The 16,339-nt window shown below is 44.2% G+C and overlaps 1 protein-coding gene across 2 annotated transcripts; it reads left to right on the top strand.

Annotated features, from left to right (window-relative positions):
* The first annotated feature begins 109 nt into the window (after nucleotides 1-109).
* On the top strand, nucleotides 110-15,980 carry LOC138287292 (zinc finger protein 135-like). 2 transcript variants are annotated; one of them, XM_069227648.1, is made up of 2 exons: nucleotides 110-365; nucleotides 9,682-15,980. In XM_069227648.1, the coding sequence occupies exon 2, from the start codon at nucleotides 10,122-10,124 to the stop codon at nucleotides 11,481-11,483; it is 1,362 nt and encodes a 453-aa protein (XP_069083749.1). In that variant the 5' UTR covers nucleotides 110-365; nucleotides 9,682-10,121; the 3' UTR covers nucleotides 11,484-15,980. The 2 variants fall into 2 exon arrangements, with proteins under 2 accessions (XP_069083749.1, XP_069083750.1); XM_069227649.1 differs by lacking the exon at nucleotides 110-365 and adding an exon at nucleotides 2,414-2,711.
* Nucleotides 15,981-16,339: the final 359 nt, after the last annotated feature.

Below are 16,339 nucleotides of genomic sequence, written 5' to 3'. Positions count from 1 at the left end.
TTTCAGTTACTCGGGCAGTCTGCGCATGTGCAAGGCTGTCTGCTTACTTGCAAGATAGTAGTTTAGTTACTTCCGATGACTGGTGTACTATGCGCATGTGCGGAAAAGTAGTGTCTGCTCAATCCTGGTAGGGTTACTGCATTGGATGGCAGAGGAAAGGTGTCCCCTTCTAGGTCAGCAGTGGGAAAGATAGCACAAGCAGTGGATGATGACATCACTTCCGGCCTCTCCCTCTGTGTCCTGTCTGTGCAGTTATCTTCATCTTCAGACCCTCACAAAGCCCCCCATAAGACCCAAAATCTGTACCTGCCCCCCCCCCAGGAGGAGGAGAGAGCCTGGAAATGTCTGCACAGGTTTCTGCTCAGGTAGGAGATTGTCAGCACCTTCTGCTGTGTTTGTAGAAATAGACTGAATAATCCTGGAGGAAATCTCTGCCAGGAGCCGGGCTGAGCTGGGGTCTTCTACCCGGGGGCCTCTGGGGGGCTTTTCTTCCGGCCCTGGGGGTGTTTGTGGTCATCATTTGTGTTAAAGAGGGGATCTGTGCACTGCACTGCACCTTACTGCACTGTGAGGAATCTGTGCACACTGCACTGCATCTTACTGCACTGTGAGGAGTCCATGCACTGCATCTTACTGCACTGTGAGGAAATCTCTGCCAGGAGCCAGGCTGATCTGGGCTGTTCTATATGGGGACCTCTGGGGGGCTTTCCTTCCGGGCCTGGGGCTGTTTGTGGTCATCATTTGTGTTAAAGAGGGGATCTGTGCACTGCACCTTACTGCACTGAGGAATCCGTGCACTGCACCATACTGCACTATGAGGAATCTGTACACACTGCACTGCATCTTACTGCACTGTGAGGAGTCCATGCACTGCATCTTACTGCACTGTGAGGAAATCTCTGCCAGGAGCCAGGCTGAGATGGGTGCATCTGTGCGGGGACCGCTGGGGGGCTTTCCTTCCTGGCCTGGGGGAGTTTGTGGTCATCATTTGCGTTAAAGAGGGGATCTGTGCAGCGTACTGCATTGTGAGGGATCTGTGTACAGTGCGCTGCATCTTGTTTCACTGAGAGATCTGTGCACTGCATCTTACTGCACTATGAAGAATCTGTGCACTGCACTGAATCGAACTGCAGTGTGAAGAATCTGTACACTGCACTGCATCTTACTGCACTGAGGAATCTGTACACTGCATCTTACTGCACTGTGAGGAATCTGTACACACTGCACTGCATCTTACTGTACTATGAGGAATCTGTGCACTGCACTGCATATTATTGCACTGTGAGGAATCTGTGCACTGCACTGCATCTTACTGCAATGAGGAATCTGTGCACTGCATCTTACTGCACTGTGAGGAATCTGTGCACTGCACCTTACTGCACTGTGAGGAATCTGTGCACTGCACTGTGAGGAATCTGTACACTGCATCCTACTGCACTATGAGGGATCTGTGCACTGCTCTGTGAGGAATCTGTGCACTGCTTCTTACTGCACTGAGGAATCTGTGCACTGCATCTTACTGCACTGTGAGGGATCTGTGCACACAGCTCTGCATCTTACTGCACTGTGAGGAACATGTGCACACTGCACTTAATGCACTATGAGGAATATGTTCACTGCACTGCATGTTACTGCACTGTGAGATATATCTGCATGATACACTCCATCTTACAACACTATGAGGAATCTGTAAACACTGCACTGCTCTCCTCATTGTGTTGCTTGCCCAATCCCTCCGCTGCCTCCTGTGTTGTCCTTTGCCCTACATCCTCTCCGGTGTTATGTTGCTTGCCATGCCCCTCCAACCAGAAAAAAGCACTATGATGTGTGATGGCCGCATAACAGCACTATTTTTCTAACATTTAATTAAGCTGTGCAGTACCGCGCGCTGGACAACATAGCTAAAAGACATTGACAAAGCCAATCGGTCTCACGTCAGCAAGACCTACTGGCTTTGCTAATGCTTGTTGAAGGTAAAGGCTAAAGCCTGATACCTCGCTAAAGTAATTCATTTCTTTTATGAGCTCTGGAAGACACTTTGTTGGGTTGCTGAAGAACACCAAGATGTTGTCTGCTTGTATGGAAAGTTTGTGGTTATGCCTGACAATTTGTATTCCTGTAGAGTTAGTGTTGCACCTCACTTTCTCTGCTGTTTAAACTATATATAGAGTGAAAAGCAGAGGAGAGAGAGAGGGCCGCCCTGTCTTATGCCCCGAGTACGTTTAGTGGCAGTGACATGGCTAGGTCTGTGCTCCCTTTTCTGTTTGGATTGCTATAAATGAAGACGGCATTGCAGCTGCAGTCTGTGATGAGGACCACATTGCAGGAAAGATTTTGTGCACTCCAAGGCGCCCCGGGGGAATACCTGAACATCTCTCACTCGGAACTCCTGATAACATCTGGGTGATGACGAGTTCAAGAGGTGGGGCGTGAGGCTAGGAAGACGCCATTGACACCGAAACCGAACAGCCAGCCGACGAAGGGAGCAGCAAGAAGACACCAGAGGCACAAAAGAGGCCGGTAATTGCAGCGGAAGAAGACGTAGGACACAACCAAGTGAGGAGGGAACAGGAGAGTCCAGCTGAGGAGGGGAGATGACCAGTAAGTGTCAGGAAGACATCGGACTGCCAGAGAAGCTGGGAGAAGAAAACGGAGGACACCTGAAAGGCGCCTGTTCCTAACACATCCCATGAGGGATGTGGCTATCAAAGGTACGGTCCTTTCTGAGGGGATGCTGGCATACTGAGGCTGGGGAAGTGTGAGGGCAGAGGTGGTTGGGATTTGGAACATATGGGGAAATAGTGCATGTGGGGAGAAGCACTAAAACACGGACAGACATTGTGGTTAAAGGCTAAAGCCTGCAGTACATAAACTCACCCAGGGACCTACCACTCTGCATGAGCATGGAGACTGCACCACTGGGCACCGCCCAAGCCTACCCCTTACCAGTGCCTACCCACCTTTAGTAAACCATACAGTAGAAATACTTACCTGACCACTAGTTTTCTGTTCTCCCAAAGCATGTCGGTCTGAAGAAAACACCCACAGAGGCTCATCTTCCTTCATCTAGAAGAAATAACAAAGAAGAAAAATTAAGCACCGTGACAAAGGGAGAGAGAGCAACACTGTAGAAACAAAATAAATCTGAGAGATGAAAGGGGACTTAAATAAAATGTGGTTGTTGATAGTAAAGAACTTCTGCCTAGACTCCTCTACCGGTGACATACTCGTTGATTTTTATGCTTCTCTTTGACCTTGATCAGTGCTCCGCTGCCCTTTAGCTAGATTTGCTGAGTGAAAATACAATGCTCATGGCAATGGGGGAGGCTTCAAGCTGCCATAACATGGGGACAATAAAGTGTGAGTTTTCTGCACCTCCCTGTCATCAGCATTCCTGAAGCAGTCATCAGAGACAGACAGAAAGGCAGGACTGGCCTTAAAACTTGCTTATCTTGAACACTTTCTACAAGGCATTAGTGCTTAAGAAGAGTGTGTTAGAAGTCCTTTGCTAAAAAGGCCCTCTTGTAATTTCTAGAGCTAGGTAGTCCAGTCTCCATCCTCCTAACCCCCACATGAACTCAGTGTGTGGGGGTCAACCCATGCACACACAGACCCACTGAACTAAGTACACAGACTCATGCCTACACAGACCCACTGACCTAAGTACACAGACTCATGCCTACACAAACCCACTGACCTAAGTACACAGACTCATGCACACACAGACCCACTGACCTAAGTACACAGACTCATGCACACACAGACCAACTGACCTAAGTACACAGACTCATGCACACATGGACCCACTGAAGTACACAGAATCATGCACGCACAGACCCACTGACCTAAGTACACAGACTCAAGCACACACAGACCTACTGAAGTACACAGACTCATGCACACACAGACCCACTGAACTACACAGACTCATGCACACACAGACTCACTAACCTAAGTACACAGACTCATGCGCACACAGACCCACTGACCTAAGTACACAGACTCATGCATACACAGACCCACTGACCTAAGTACACAGGCTCACTCACACACAGACCCACTGACCTAAGTACACAGATGCTTGCACACACAGATCCACTGACCTAAGTACACAGACGCATGCACACACAGACCCACTGACCTAAGTACACAGACTCATGCACACACAGATTAACTGACCTAAGTACACAGACTCATGCACACACAGACCAACTGCCCTAAGTACACAGACTCATGCACACAGAGTTCTACCACCGTATCTGGGTTACACACTCACTACACATACATACACACAGCCCTACACCACATCTGTGCTACACACTCACTACACATACATACACACACAGTCCTACAACGCACTACATAAAACTGCACAAATAGATGTATAGGAAATTCAGTATTGTGGAATCAGTTGGGGAAAGCATGGAGCTGAATGTAAACACACCCACTCTTGTGCCCTGCCTCGTGAAAATGCTTTCCGGGGTTGAATGTTTGGCCTTTGGCTGCTCACTGCAGGTTTGTTATTTGGAATCTCCAGGTAAGGGATGCCTTGTTCTCTGTGGTTGATCAGCACATTGTCTCCCTCACTCCCTCTCTAAATAAACCCACTGTCATGTCTTCATGAAGGCTTGAGTTATCCAACAAGATTAGAACTCTAGGAAGTGAGTCTGTATCTCAAGTTCACTCATTTGACAGACATGTACCCTCAGCAGGTCCTTCGCTGTCAATACCCACAGGATTTGGGACCAACTATCAGTTCATACCCAACCCAATTTCTCCTAGAAGTGCTCAAACCAGAGCACAAAAAATGCCTCTTGACTAACTTCTATATTTTATCTTTTTTTAAGGCCGAACTCTAGGAGACCCTGGGTTTCTTTTCTTCCCTTCCTCTTTTTCTTCTCTCTTTCTTTTCTGCCGTCTGATTATGTCTCGTCCCAGGATGCACTTCCCATGACCGATATTGCATGAATGATCAGAATTAAGATTTCCTCAAGTATTCAGTGTTATAATAGCGCTCAATTTTTTGTTCAAAGTAGTTTATTGAGTTTTTGAGATATAATAAAATACAAAACAACAACAGTAGTAACCAATCAGTGATAGCAAAAGATAACAAAAGGAAACTGTTATTGCTAGACATGTGTATCTGTTAATCAGAACAGGACTCTGTAGGAATTAGAAAGTTAAAATAGTACAGTAGGTTGCAATTAGAATCAGAGAAGAATGGGTATGGTTGAGTTACACATGTCCTATAGTTATAGGTTGGGTAGATGATATCAAGGCCAGTAGAATATAGTGTGGGAAGTGCTGTAGGATCAGGAGAAGAAAACTAATCAGTATTGAGAGACATAATAGTTTAATGTGGTGTTTAAGATGTCTGTGGCAAAAGGATTTCCTCAGGGTGTATTGTCCTGCGTGAAAAGGACAAGGGTTCTCCAAATGCATTGCAATATGATTGGCTGGGATCTATTGTGTGATTGTGTAACATGAGTACTTCCTAAATACAGTACCCAGGCCCACCAGGTATTGTGCAATACATTTTTTTTATTTCCATTCTATCAGGATTATCTTAATAGCTATGGTGAGTAGGAGGTCAAGAAGTGATAGGTCGATTTCTGGGAGGATAATAGGAGGAGTGGCAAGGAGTGGGCTTAATGCCACAGCTGGGAAAGATAAGTTTATTGGCTTCTTAAAATTCTTTTGAAGTTGTGTTGTGATGTTTTGCCAGAATTCTTGTAGCTTTGGGCAGGAGAAGAACATATGTTCTTTGTCGGCACTGAGAAGGTCACAAGACCAGCATGAGTTAGTGTCCTTTAGACTAAGACAGCGTAGCTTCTCGGGTTCCAGTATAGAAAGTGCGTTACAAAAAAATTAGTTTGGTTGAGGGATGGTATTAGTTGGTGTTTGAAAAGGTTAGGACCTATTTGCATCCAGAATTCTGGTTTGGGGGGGGGGGGCTAGCTCTTTGGAGGAGAAGAAGGTGAACCATTTATGTGCGAGTGTTGAGTGGCATAAAGTCTTGGTGACTGGTGAGTAGTTTGTATAATTTTGAGGCTGTATGTCCAGTTTTGAGGAGGGTTTGGAGTTTAGGTATCAGGTGTCATGATAAAGGTAATCTATTGTCGTAATGCCTTTACAAGCCCAAGAAGGGACTAACGTTAATGATTTTGGAGTATGGATATTTTCTTATTGTACCAGATGTAAGTGCAAAAAGATTTGTAAAACTTAGTGTTGAGGATCGAATCCAATGACAGGATGGCAGATACAGTATCTTTAATGATTTTCTGGGAAAACTTGGTTGGGATGCGAGACATCGTTGAGGACGAGAGTGGAAAAGGGTGGCAGATTGTGGCTTCAGCAGGTAGCCAGATAGGTGTACATTCAGTATTGGTGTCAAACCAGCGTGCACCTTGAGTGACTAGAAAGGCTGTCTGTTACGTGTACCAGTTAGGGAAATAGCATCCACCTAAATCCCTTGATGCCCTTAGCTTTTTCAAACTAATTCTAGTTTTTTTGTTTTGCCAGAGAAAGAAAACGATCGCTTTGTCGACGCTTTGGAAAAAGTCTGTGGCTATTCGATTTGGGATCATACTACTGAGGAAGTTGATTAATCGAGAGGCCATCATTTTAATGGTCTCCAGTCTGATATGTGTTTCGGGGACCATGTTGCTAGTAGTTCTTTAATTTTGGCTTGGGTTTTATATTCAATGGATGTGACTGATTCTTCGAGATTATAGGAAAACCAAATACCAAGGTACTTAATGGAGGATTTCCATTGGAAATTTGTAGGGCCAATTACCGATGGATGACAGTGGATATTAAGAGGAAGGATCTCTGTTTTGTCTTTGTTCAGGGAGTATCCGGAGTATTGGGTAAATTGATTCACAATAGAGAGTAGTTCCAGTATAGCTGATTCAGGGGATTTTGTAAAAATCAAAATGGGTGCAGCGCCACTTCCGTTAAATCTGCCTCTAAGGCTTTACTGGGCCGCTTAGATCATAAATAAACTATAAGTAGCGATGGTGATTCAGCGCTGCCAGGGCGTGATAGTTAGATGCGATATGCAGTGAAACAGTAGAGGATGTCAGACCTTTGTTATGTGAGCATACACCTCGAGGCCAAGTCAACAGAACTGGGTCATGCTCTGTCTCTTTTTATATGTTCTAGGCATTCATTGTAAATAGGTCTTAGATACACAAATCCTGCAGGTCATTTATTACATATTCGATTTTTTTTAAACTTACAGTTCGATCGTTCACTTGCTGGGGGGAAGGTTGGGAGCACCTTCCTCATGTATCCAGATGCTCTGGGCAGGTCAGGAGTGTCGGGCAGGCTGTGTGGTTGAAGCCCTTCCGTCTCGTTTCTATCCAAGGCTTGCAAGCGCAATATCTCTGTCATTTCAGCTAAATTCTGGTGGGTTGAGTGATGCGGTTGTGCTAAGCCCTCCCTAATCTGCTGTTTGTATGCGCGGTCTCTGTTTCGGAGGGATACACCGCAACTGTGGTTCTGTCTTTTTCTTATCACTCAGAATGAACGCATTGGGCACTGTGGACAGCGCGCTGGGCTCCAGGTAGGTCGTGCGTACCGAGCGGGTTGGGCCAAGTGATCAGAGCAGTTTTGGCGCATGCACCGCCATCTTGGGTTCCAAGGAGGCACGCTGCAGGCAGATTAGGCCGACATATCAGCGTTGTGGTGAGTCTTCTTGGCGATCATTCAATGTAGGGCAGTTGCGGAATGCCTTCAAATGTTTTTGGGGTTCATAGAGATGTTTTGGGCCAAGTTTGCAGTCATGTTGTGCAGCAGGCTCGGAGCAGCTCACAGGAAAGCCGCTATATGCTGACCACGCCCCCCCAATAGCTATCAATTATATTAAAGACACAGAGGTGAGTATTATGTATTACTTTCCTTGGTTTGTCTATTGAGCAGCCAAGTTAAATGTAGTAACAAAAAGACTGCCATTCCTACAACCCACTGGAATTCCTCACTGCAGCAGTCTGAACTGGGTGCACTGTCGCGTCTCACTACCTGTGCACTTCTTCTGTTGGTTCCTCACAAGTACCTACCTGTGCACCTCCTCTGTCGCTACCTCCCAGGCGAGCTTCTAAAAATGAAGCTTGTGATACCTGTACTTCCAGCCATGGCCGTTGACTATCAGACTGTTACCTGATGTCTTCTCTGTGCAGGCATTGAGTTGATCCCCGCGTTTTGACTAACAGTGAGCCTGCAGAGTGAATGTGCAGACATAGGGTGTGAGGGGCACGTGATGGAAAGGAAATCAGGTGAGCAGGGATATAAGAAATGCCCAAAGGCAGAAATGCTGCATTCACCTGTTAACAACGGACACCTCCTCCCGCTCTGCCAAAGGCCTCTCTGGCCACAGAGAAGCCTCCTCGGCACTAAACGGACAGTGCTAAGGGCCTAATTTAGGTATTAGAGGAGGGGTTAATCCGTCACAATGGTCACGGATATCCAGTCCGCTGAAATCGAAATCCCATTATTTCCTATGGGATTTAGATTTCGGCAGACAGGATACCCATCCCCATTGTGATGGAGTAACCCATCTGCCAATATCTAAGACAGGCCCATAGTCAAATACCCTTAAAAGGAAGAAAAAGCAACAGTTGTTTAATATGAACACATCTGTTGGCTACGGGACATGTCAGGTCAATTACTGATTGTGATGGCTTCAATCTATTAATAGCTAAATGGCTGATAATGCCGTTGTTTGTGCCCCTTGTCTATGTGCATGATGTAAAGGTACGTATTCCAGTGAACCCCTCCTTCTGGAAGGAGCTGCAGCTTAATGTTGTTTGTGCCCCTTGTCTATGTGCATGATGTAAAGGTACGTATTCCAGTGAACCCCTCCTTCTGGAAGGAGCTGCAGCTTAAAGCAAAATAAAATCCAAAATGTATCTGCTTTAGGAAGAACTAAAGAATCTCTCTGTGTAAAGTATCCGGGCCAGAGCGAGGCCGTGGAAGCTGCACTAGTTTCAGGGAGATGGACCAATATTATGGAGATAGAAAATCCACCTCAACTCACGACTCCCAGGGGTTCCTTTGCTATATACTTCCAGAAGAATTACCTTTATCATATACTTCCTGAAGAGTTAACTTGGTTATATACTTCCTTAAGAGTTTCCTTTGTTATATACTTTCTGTAGAGTTTGCTTTGTTATATACTTTCTGTAGAGTTTGCTTTGTTATATACTTCCTGAAGAGCCCTTTATTATGTACTTCCTGAAGAGTTTCCTTTCTTATATACTTCCTAGGAGTTTGCTTTATTACGTACTTCTTGAAAAAATTACCTTTCTTCTACACTTCTTCAAACTAAAGTAACAGCATCATGTCCCCATCCATCTCTCTTTCCACAAACTGTTCTTGTTTAGATTAAATCTTGTCCATGTGCACCTTCCTAAAGCTGTACCTGTAGCATGTGCATGCTCTGTGAGCGCCCCTCCTTTGCCAAGTTACTCTGTGAACACTGGTAAACGTCCGCTTCTTCTGAAGTGAAGAAGATGCAATGTTCTCAACAGAACATTTAGCTAAATATTTGTATATGATTAAATGCCCCTTGATAAGTTTCAACAATGATGAAATAATGACTTTTGCAACCAGATAAATATTTTGTATTCATGTTCCTTTACGTTTCCATTTAGTGATTTTAAATCTCTTTACATCCAACAGGAAACAAGCTCTGAATGCGCAAAATGATTATGAATAATGAAAATAATATTGTAAATCTGAAAAAACGGTCAGAAATGATGAGATCCAGTATTCAGGAAAACATCAGTGCAGTCGGCGACTGAGAAACCTGCACATAAACTGATCCTGGAAGAAGCAGACAAGAGCAGTTCAGTGAATGTACGAGTCTGAGCTGTGCACCTCCACGCCACAAGACGAAGAAATGACCTCTAGAAAATGAAGGCAACAAAACTGACAAACCTTCCAATGGAGTGAAGCTAGACAACTGAAGGGCAAAGGAAAGAAGAGTTCTGCCGTCTAAAATACAGAGCACGGTCCCAATTTGCACTGACCAGAAGTGGGGTGAATCTTTACCCGCAAGCGTCCAAAACCATTATCCAATCTAAAGACAAAATCACTCAAAAAGAAGCCTTGCACATATTATGAGCGTGGCCATGTCGGCCCATCAGGAAACACAGTCATGGAATGTAGTTAAATATATACCAGATCCTGGGACACTAACCAAGAAAGACAAATCATACGCCTGCAGCAAGAGCTTTTGTTTGTCATCAGAACTAAAGCACCCTCAGCAAATGCACACATGTGAAAAAAAATACAATGAATGCGTTAATATCGTCAGTCATTCAGCACTCTTAAAAGGTCATCAACGAACACGGATGGGAGGAAACCCATACCATTGCAATGAATGTGAAAGAAGTTTTAGTGATTCTTCAAATCACATGGCTCATCAGCGAACACACACAGGGGAAAAGCCGTTCAAGTGCAGTGAATGTGTGAAGAGCTTTAGTCGATTACTCGACCTACAAAGATATCAGCGAACATACGCAGGGGAAAAACCATTTAGATGCAGTGAATGTGTGAAGAGCTTTAGTCGATTAACACTCCTAAGAGAGCATCAGCGAACACACACAGGGGAAAAGCCATTCCAGTGCAGTGAATGTCTGAAGAGCTTTAGTCGATTATCAAATCTACAGAGACATCAGCGAACACACACGGGGGAAAAGCCATTCCGGTGCAGTGTATGTGTGAAGAGCTTCAGTCGATTATCAAACTTACAGAGCCATCAGCGAACGCACACAGGGGATAAACCATTCAAGTGCAGTGAATGTGTGAATAGCTTTAGTCTGTTATCAATTCTACAAGTACATCAGCGAACGCACACAGGGGAAAAACCATACCATTGCAGCGAATGTGTTAGTAGTTTTAGTGAATTTTCAACATTAAGGAGGCATCAGCGATCACACACAGGTGAAAAACCATACCATTGCAGCGAATGTGGAAGTAGTTTTAGTGAATCTTCAACATTAAGGGGACATCAGCGAATACACACAGGGGAAAGGCCATTCAAGTGCACTGAATGTGTGAAGAGTTTTATTCGATTATCAGCTCTCCAAAGACATCAGAGAACACACACAGGGGAAAAACCGTACCATTGCAGTGAATGTGGAAGTAGCTTTAGTTACTCTTCGACATTAAGGAATCATCAGCGAACACACACAGGGGAAAAACCATACCATTGCAGCGAATGTGGAAGAAGTTTTAGTGAATCTTCGACATTAAGGGTTCATCATCGGATACACACAGGAGAAAAGCCATTCAAGTGCAATAACTGTGGAAAGAGCTTACGTACTTTATCACACTTAAAAAGGCATCAACGAACACACACTGGGGAGAAACCATTCAATTGCACTGTGTGTGTGAAGAGCTTTAGTCACTCAGCACTCCTAAAAAAGGCATCAACATACACACTTGGGGAAATCCATTCAGATGCTGCGAATGTGTGAAGAGTTTAAGTCAATTATCAAACCTGCAAACACATCATTGAACACACACTGGAAAAGACCATTCAAGTGCAGGAACTGTATAAAGAGTTACAGTCGCTTAGCACACCTCCAAAGACATTATCGAACAGTCACGGGAAAAATCAAACAACTCTTAAGTTTCTGAAGTCTTGACGGTTAAGTAAAGATTGAATCTTTACCACTAAATAATTCTAGCTCTTAGAAGCTAGAATCCAGAACTATCAACTCCCTGCTATACATTTCTGGAGCCTTGACCCTGGAAATGGAATCTGGATTGAGAAGAAAAGAAACAAAAATGATATTCAAGTTTGAGTTTATAAGCAAAAAGGAACTCTCATTTTATAAACTCTACGGATGAATCCAACGACTTAAAAAGTATGTGCTGCCTCGTGAGTAAAGAATAAACATTTGTGATGCAGTTGATGCTTCCTCAGACCACAAATAAGATAGGTTGCAGCTTTCTGAATCATCTGAAATGTGCTTTTGGAGCCGCCAAATAGACAGTGTTCTTATAACTCAGTCTTGTATAGAGGTAGGAGTTGTCCAATAAAATATTCATGCGAGAGGAAAGAAAAATAAACATCTTCAGTAGCCAAAGGTGGTAGAAACTAATGCATCCACTGAATTATTTTTATCAAAGTGCCAAATCCCTGCTGCTGATTTCCTGCAGGTGGGAGTGGTAGTTTGGGACGAGGTCCCTTTCAGGACTTGGAAATGAAAGTGTACTTACTGTTAAATACCAGAAATAGCACAGCACATCTATGCCGCCAATGTTCTGCCCTCCTTGCATGTTTCGTATTGAAGGTTTTTTCAACCAATGAGAGTCAAGCATCTCAGCACTTGTGACTAAAGAGAGACCACTTCTGCTGGATACTTTTACCTGATGATTCCTCACCTATCGCATAATGCCCAGGTGCCTGTCGGGATCAGGAATCTTCAAAGGCTGTTGCATTGCCAGTAGGGAGCCTGGCATTGCATTGGTGTCAAAGCTGGCATCCAATGACTTCACTGAAGCCAATAGTGTTCATGCCAGCACAAGGACATCAGTTCTCTTTTTTCTACCCGTTTGCCGCAGATCCGGAGCTCAGTCTCTCAAAAAGTCTTACGTTTTCTCACAGAAATGTTTCCAACAAGTGTAGTACCATATGTCCTTCCAAGAGATCGGGGTTCAGGCCCTGTAGGGATTGGGAAGGACAGATGCCCTTAACAGATCCCCAATTCACCTGCCCCTCGTGCCTGGGTTCAAACCACAGCTCCTGGTCCTGTAGCTCCAGCCAGAGCAAGCACCCAAAGGACATCAAGGACCATGAGGCGAGGCTCTTCATGGCTTGGGCCAGGGACAAGAAGCAAATTTGACACCCCTTCCAACCACACTAAAGGTCAAAAAAGAAAAGCTCAAGAGGCAGACCATAGCTCAGATGTAGACATCATGAATTCAGGTATACATTTTCAAACAATATAGACATTCTTGCTTAGTAGAGTCCCCTGTCAATCTTATTAATGGTAATGAAATTTAGTAACAATAAGTTCTGAATATATCATACAAATAAATTTGACAACAAGAGTGTTTTGCTCTCTAGTTGGTGCACAGAACTGGGGCTTTTCCAAGGCCAAAAATTATTTACTACACCGTCTGGTATTATAAGTGTTTCAAAAATAGAATTGGGTAGGAAAATAACGATAGTACACTGGTAATAATTGAGAAAATGTAAGGTCCCTAGGGTTGGAAAGAACAGCAGCGTGTGGATTGGTCCCGATTCTTAATACATTTCATTACCATCAACAAGATGACTGGTGTTAAAATGAAAATGTACCCCTGGTCTTTGACCTTTACAGCAAAACCCAGTTCAAATATATGTAGCTTTGGAAGCTGGAGACTGTATGGTGTCACTCGACCAGCAGGATGCATACCTCCACATCCTGATCCTGCATTTGCCCCCGACGCATCAGCATTTTGTAGTGGGTTCTACACACCACTAGTTTGTTGAGCTCCCATCTGAGTTATCCACTCGAGTTTTCACAAAGATGATGGCAGTGGTTACAACCCATCTCTGAAGGTCAGGTACACCTATTTTCCATACCTGGATTACTGGCTAATCAAAGTTGGATCATCGGAGGCAGTATCTCCCAATCTACAGTCAAGAGTAGCCCAATTGTTCAACCTGTGTTTCTCAACAAATGAGCCAAAATCCCATCCAACGCCCTCAAAACAACTCCACTTTATAGGAGGATGGCAGACATTCGGGGTAAATAGTTGCCTCTTTCGAGCACAATGTGAAAGTCCCAGCTCTGAAGGTCCTTTGACTGCTAGGTCTAATGGGTTGCTGCATTCTCCTAGTCCTGCCTGCACGTTGACATATGAGGGCACTGCGTTGGTGCCTCTGCGGGCAGAGGCTACAGTATGGGGGAGACCTATTGGACTCTATCATAACCTCAGTGCTGCAACATATGTGGTTTACTGGGGAACGAGGTGAACTTGAGTTGCAAGATGGCCATTGCTCCCCGTTCAGTCGTGGCTTCAGTAGAAATGTATTTTTCTACTTCAGGGTGAGGAACTTGCCTAGAGGATCTGGTGATCAGAGTTGTTTGGTCCCTGGAAGGACAGGGTCGGTTGGAACTGCAGGCAATGTAGATGGTACTGAAGGCCTCCGTCTCCTCCATCCATGGGCAGTCTGTCCAGATCCTGGCAGACAATTCTGCAGCAATGTGCTATGTCAATAAGCTAGGAGGAATAGAGTCTCATTTCTTTTGCCTGGAAACATTGAGACTGGTCTTGGGCAAACCACCAAGGGATTTGGATCACCACCGGCCACCTAGCGGAGTGTCCCTGAATGTCAGAGCTAACAGTCTCATCTGGTGTTACCTTGTTGACCATAAGTGACATCTGCTTTGGACATTAGTCCAGGTCATCTTACCCTGGTGGGGTACCCCTCAGATGACTTGTTCGCTTTTTCAGAAAATGCTCAATGCCAGCAGTTTCTGTCCTCCTGTATTCTTTCATGGGAGCCTGGGGGGACACTTTGAATTCAGGTGGAACTTTCAACTGCACTACACATTTCCTTTGATTTCCTGGATTCTGTGGAAGTTACACAGGTCCTAAGTCTTTCTCACCGCCCCAGATTGGCCAAGGGGAATGTGGTATGAAGACCTTCAGCACTTCTCCATATGTCCACTTCTGAAGCTGCCATGCAGACTACACCTTTTCTGCCAGTCGGCGGGAATGGTGCCACATCCCAATTTCCAAGGCCTTCTCCTTCATGCCTGGAGATTGAGCTGGACATCTGAACTCCATGTAACTGGCACCAGAGGTGGTAGACATCCTCTTGTCAGCATGTTGACCCTCCACCAAGTCCATCAGAACAAGAGGTTAATTATTAATGGTGACAATCTTTCTGGGGTATGCTCTACCTGCAGATTCCTCATTGACCCGTCTACCTCCACATTTGATGGATGTGTTAAAGGGAGAATTAATAAGATCCCAATTTCATTTTGGTACTGGATGACTCTGTCAATGTTACTCAGTCTACTGGCCTCGAAGCTGGGGAAATAAATGGATGAAAACGGCGGTCCTTGTGCCCTAAATGGTTTTGATGACATCATCAGACTCCACTTCCGGACCTGATGCGAACCAACACCCCCTTACCGGCAATTTGAGAGGTTAGAAGTTTCCAGATCCAGACTGGCACCTCTACAGGTGAGGAATCTGCAGGCAGATAAGAGTATCCACCAGAAAGATCGTTACCACAGGTAAGTAACTTTTTTCTTCCTGCCTCAGGGCTATCTGCATGGCATGGTGGGAGTTCACTGAGAATTGTCTTCTCCAGCGGGGCTGAGACCACTGGGGATGTTTGATTAATTAATTTAAATAGCTTGTTGATTGATGATAAATCTGTCCCTAGCCTTCAGTGTGGATGTGCAGAATAAGTACCGCTCTGACATCCAGTTGTGTGACTTTAAGGCAACAGATAAAAGGAAAACAGAATTGCATTTTGCAAGCTGCTTTTGTCAATTTATTGTTGTCCTTAAAATGAAAATAACATTTGTTTTTTAAAAAGCTAATGTGAGAAGCTGTAAATATGTAATGTCTTTCCTCCTAATACACATGACCTAAGTGTTCTGTAATAATTAGCAGAAAGTATGAAACATACTGAAACTAGAGCAGAATTGACAAAGGTTGAGAGTTTTAGGTCATAAATTTACGTCATTGGTATAACAATTCATGTAATCCATAGGTTGGATAGTTAGTCTATCTTTGGATATTTCATCAAACGTATAATAATTTGTGGACATCAGATGTGTGGTATATGTTTTGTGCAGCAGTTCCTTGTTTGCCTTCTACTGTTTATGAATTGATTAGCTAATGTTAATTTGCATTTTTGTAATTTGTGTATTTTTCTGTACTATGGATGTAACAATTTCATGGAATATACATTAATGTACATTCATTCTAAAATAAATCTTGATTGGCTCATTCACTCACATTCTGTCAACTCTTATTTATGAAGACAACACTGAAATGTATGCCTAAGACCAGGGGTCTAGAGGCCCATGGAGGTCTGTGAAGCCACTCAGGGGATCCGTAACTGCTCAGAAGCAAATAATGTTAAGAGATTAATAAATTGTACGTAAGAAGAGACACACAATGTACAACTTATTTTTTTAATGTTCCGTAAATGTGAAACATTTGAAATTGGAGGCTGAAAATTAACTTGCTATCCTCAGATTGCGAGACTTGTGAGAGCAGTGCAAGTGCATCAGACAGAATATAGTATGGACGATGAGTGGCCTCAGATGGATCTGTGGGAGCAGTGCAAGTGCATCAAACAGAATATAGTATG

Source organism: Pleurodeles waltl, chromosome 4_1 (assembly GCF_031143425.1).
Source record: "Pleurodeles waltl isolate 20211129_DDA chromosome 4_1, aPleWal1.hap1.20221129, whole genome shotgun sequence".
Lineage (NCBI taxonomy): Eukaryota > Metazoa > Chordata > Amphibia > Caudata > Salamandridae > Pleurodeles > Pleurodeles waltl.
The sequence above is the reverse complement of the archived record's forward strand: the minus strand, read 5'-3'. Positions and strand labels throughout refer to the sequence as shown.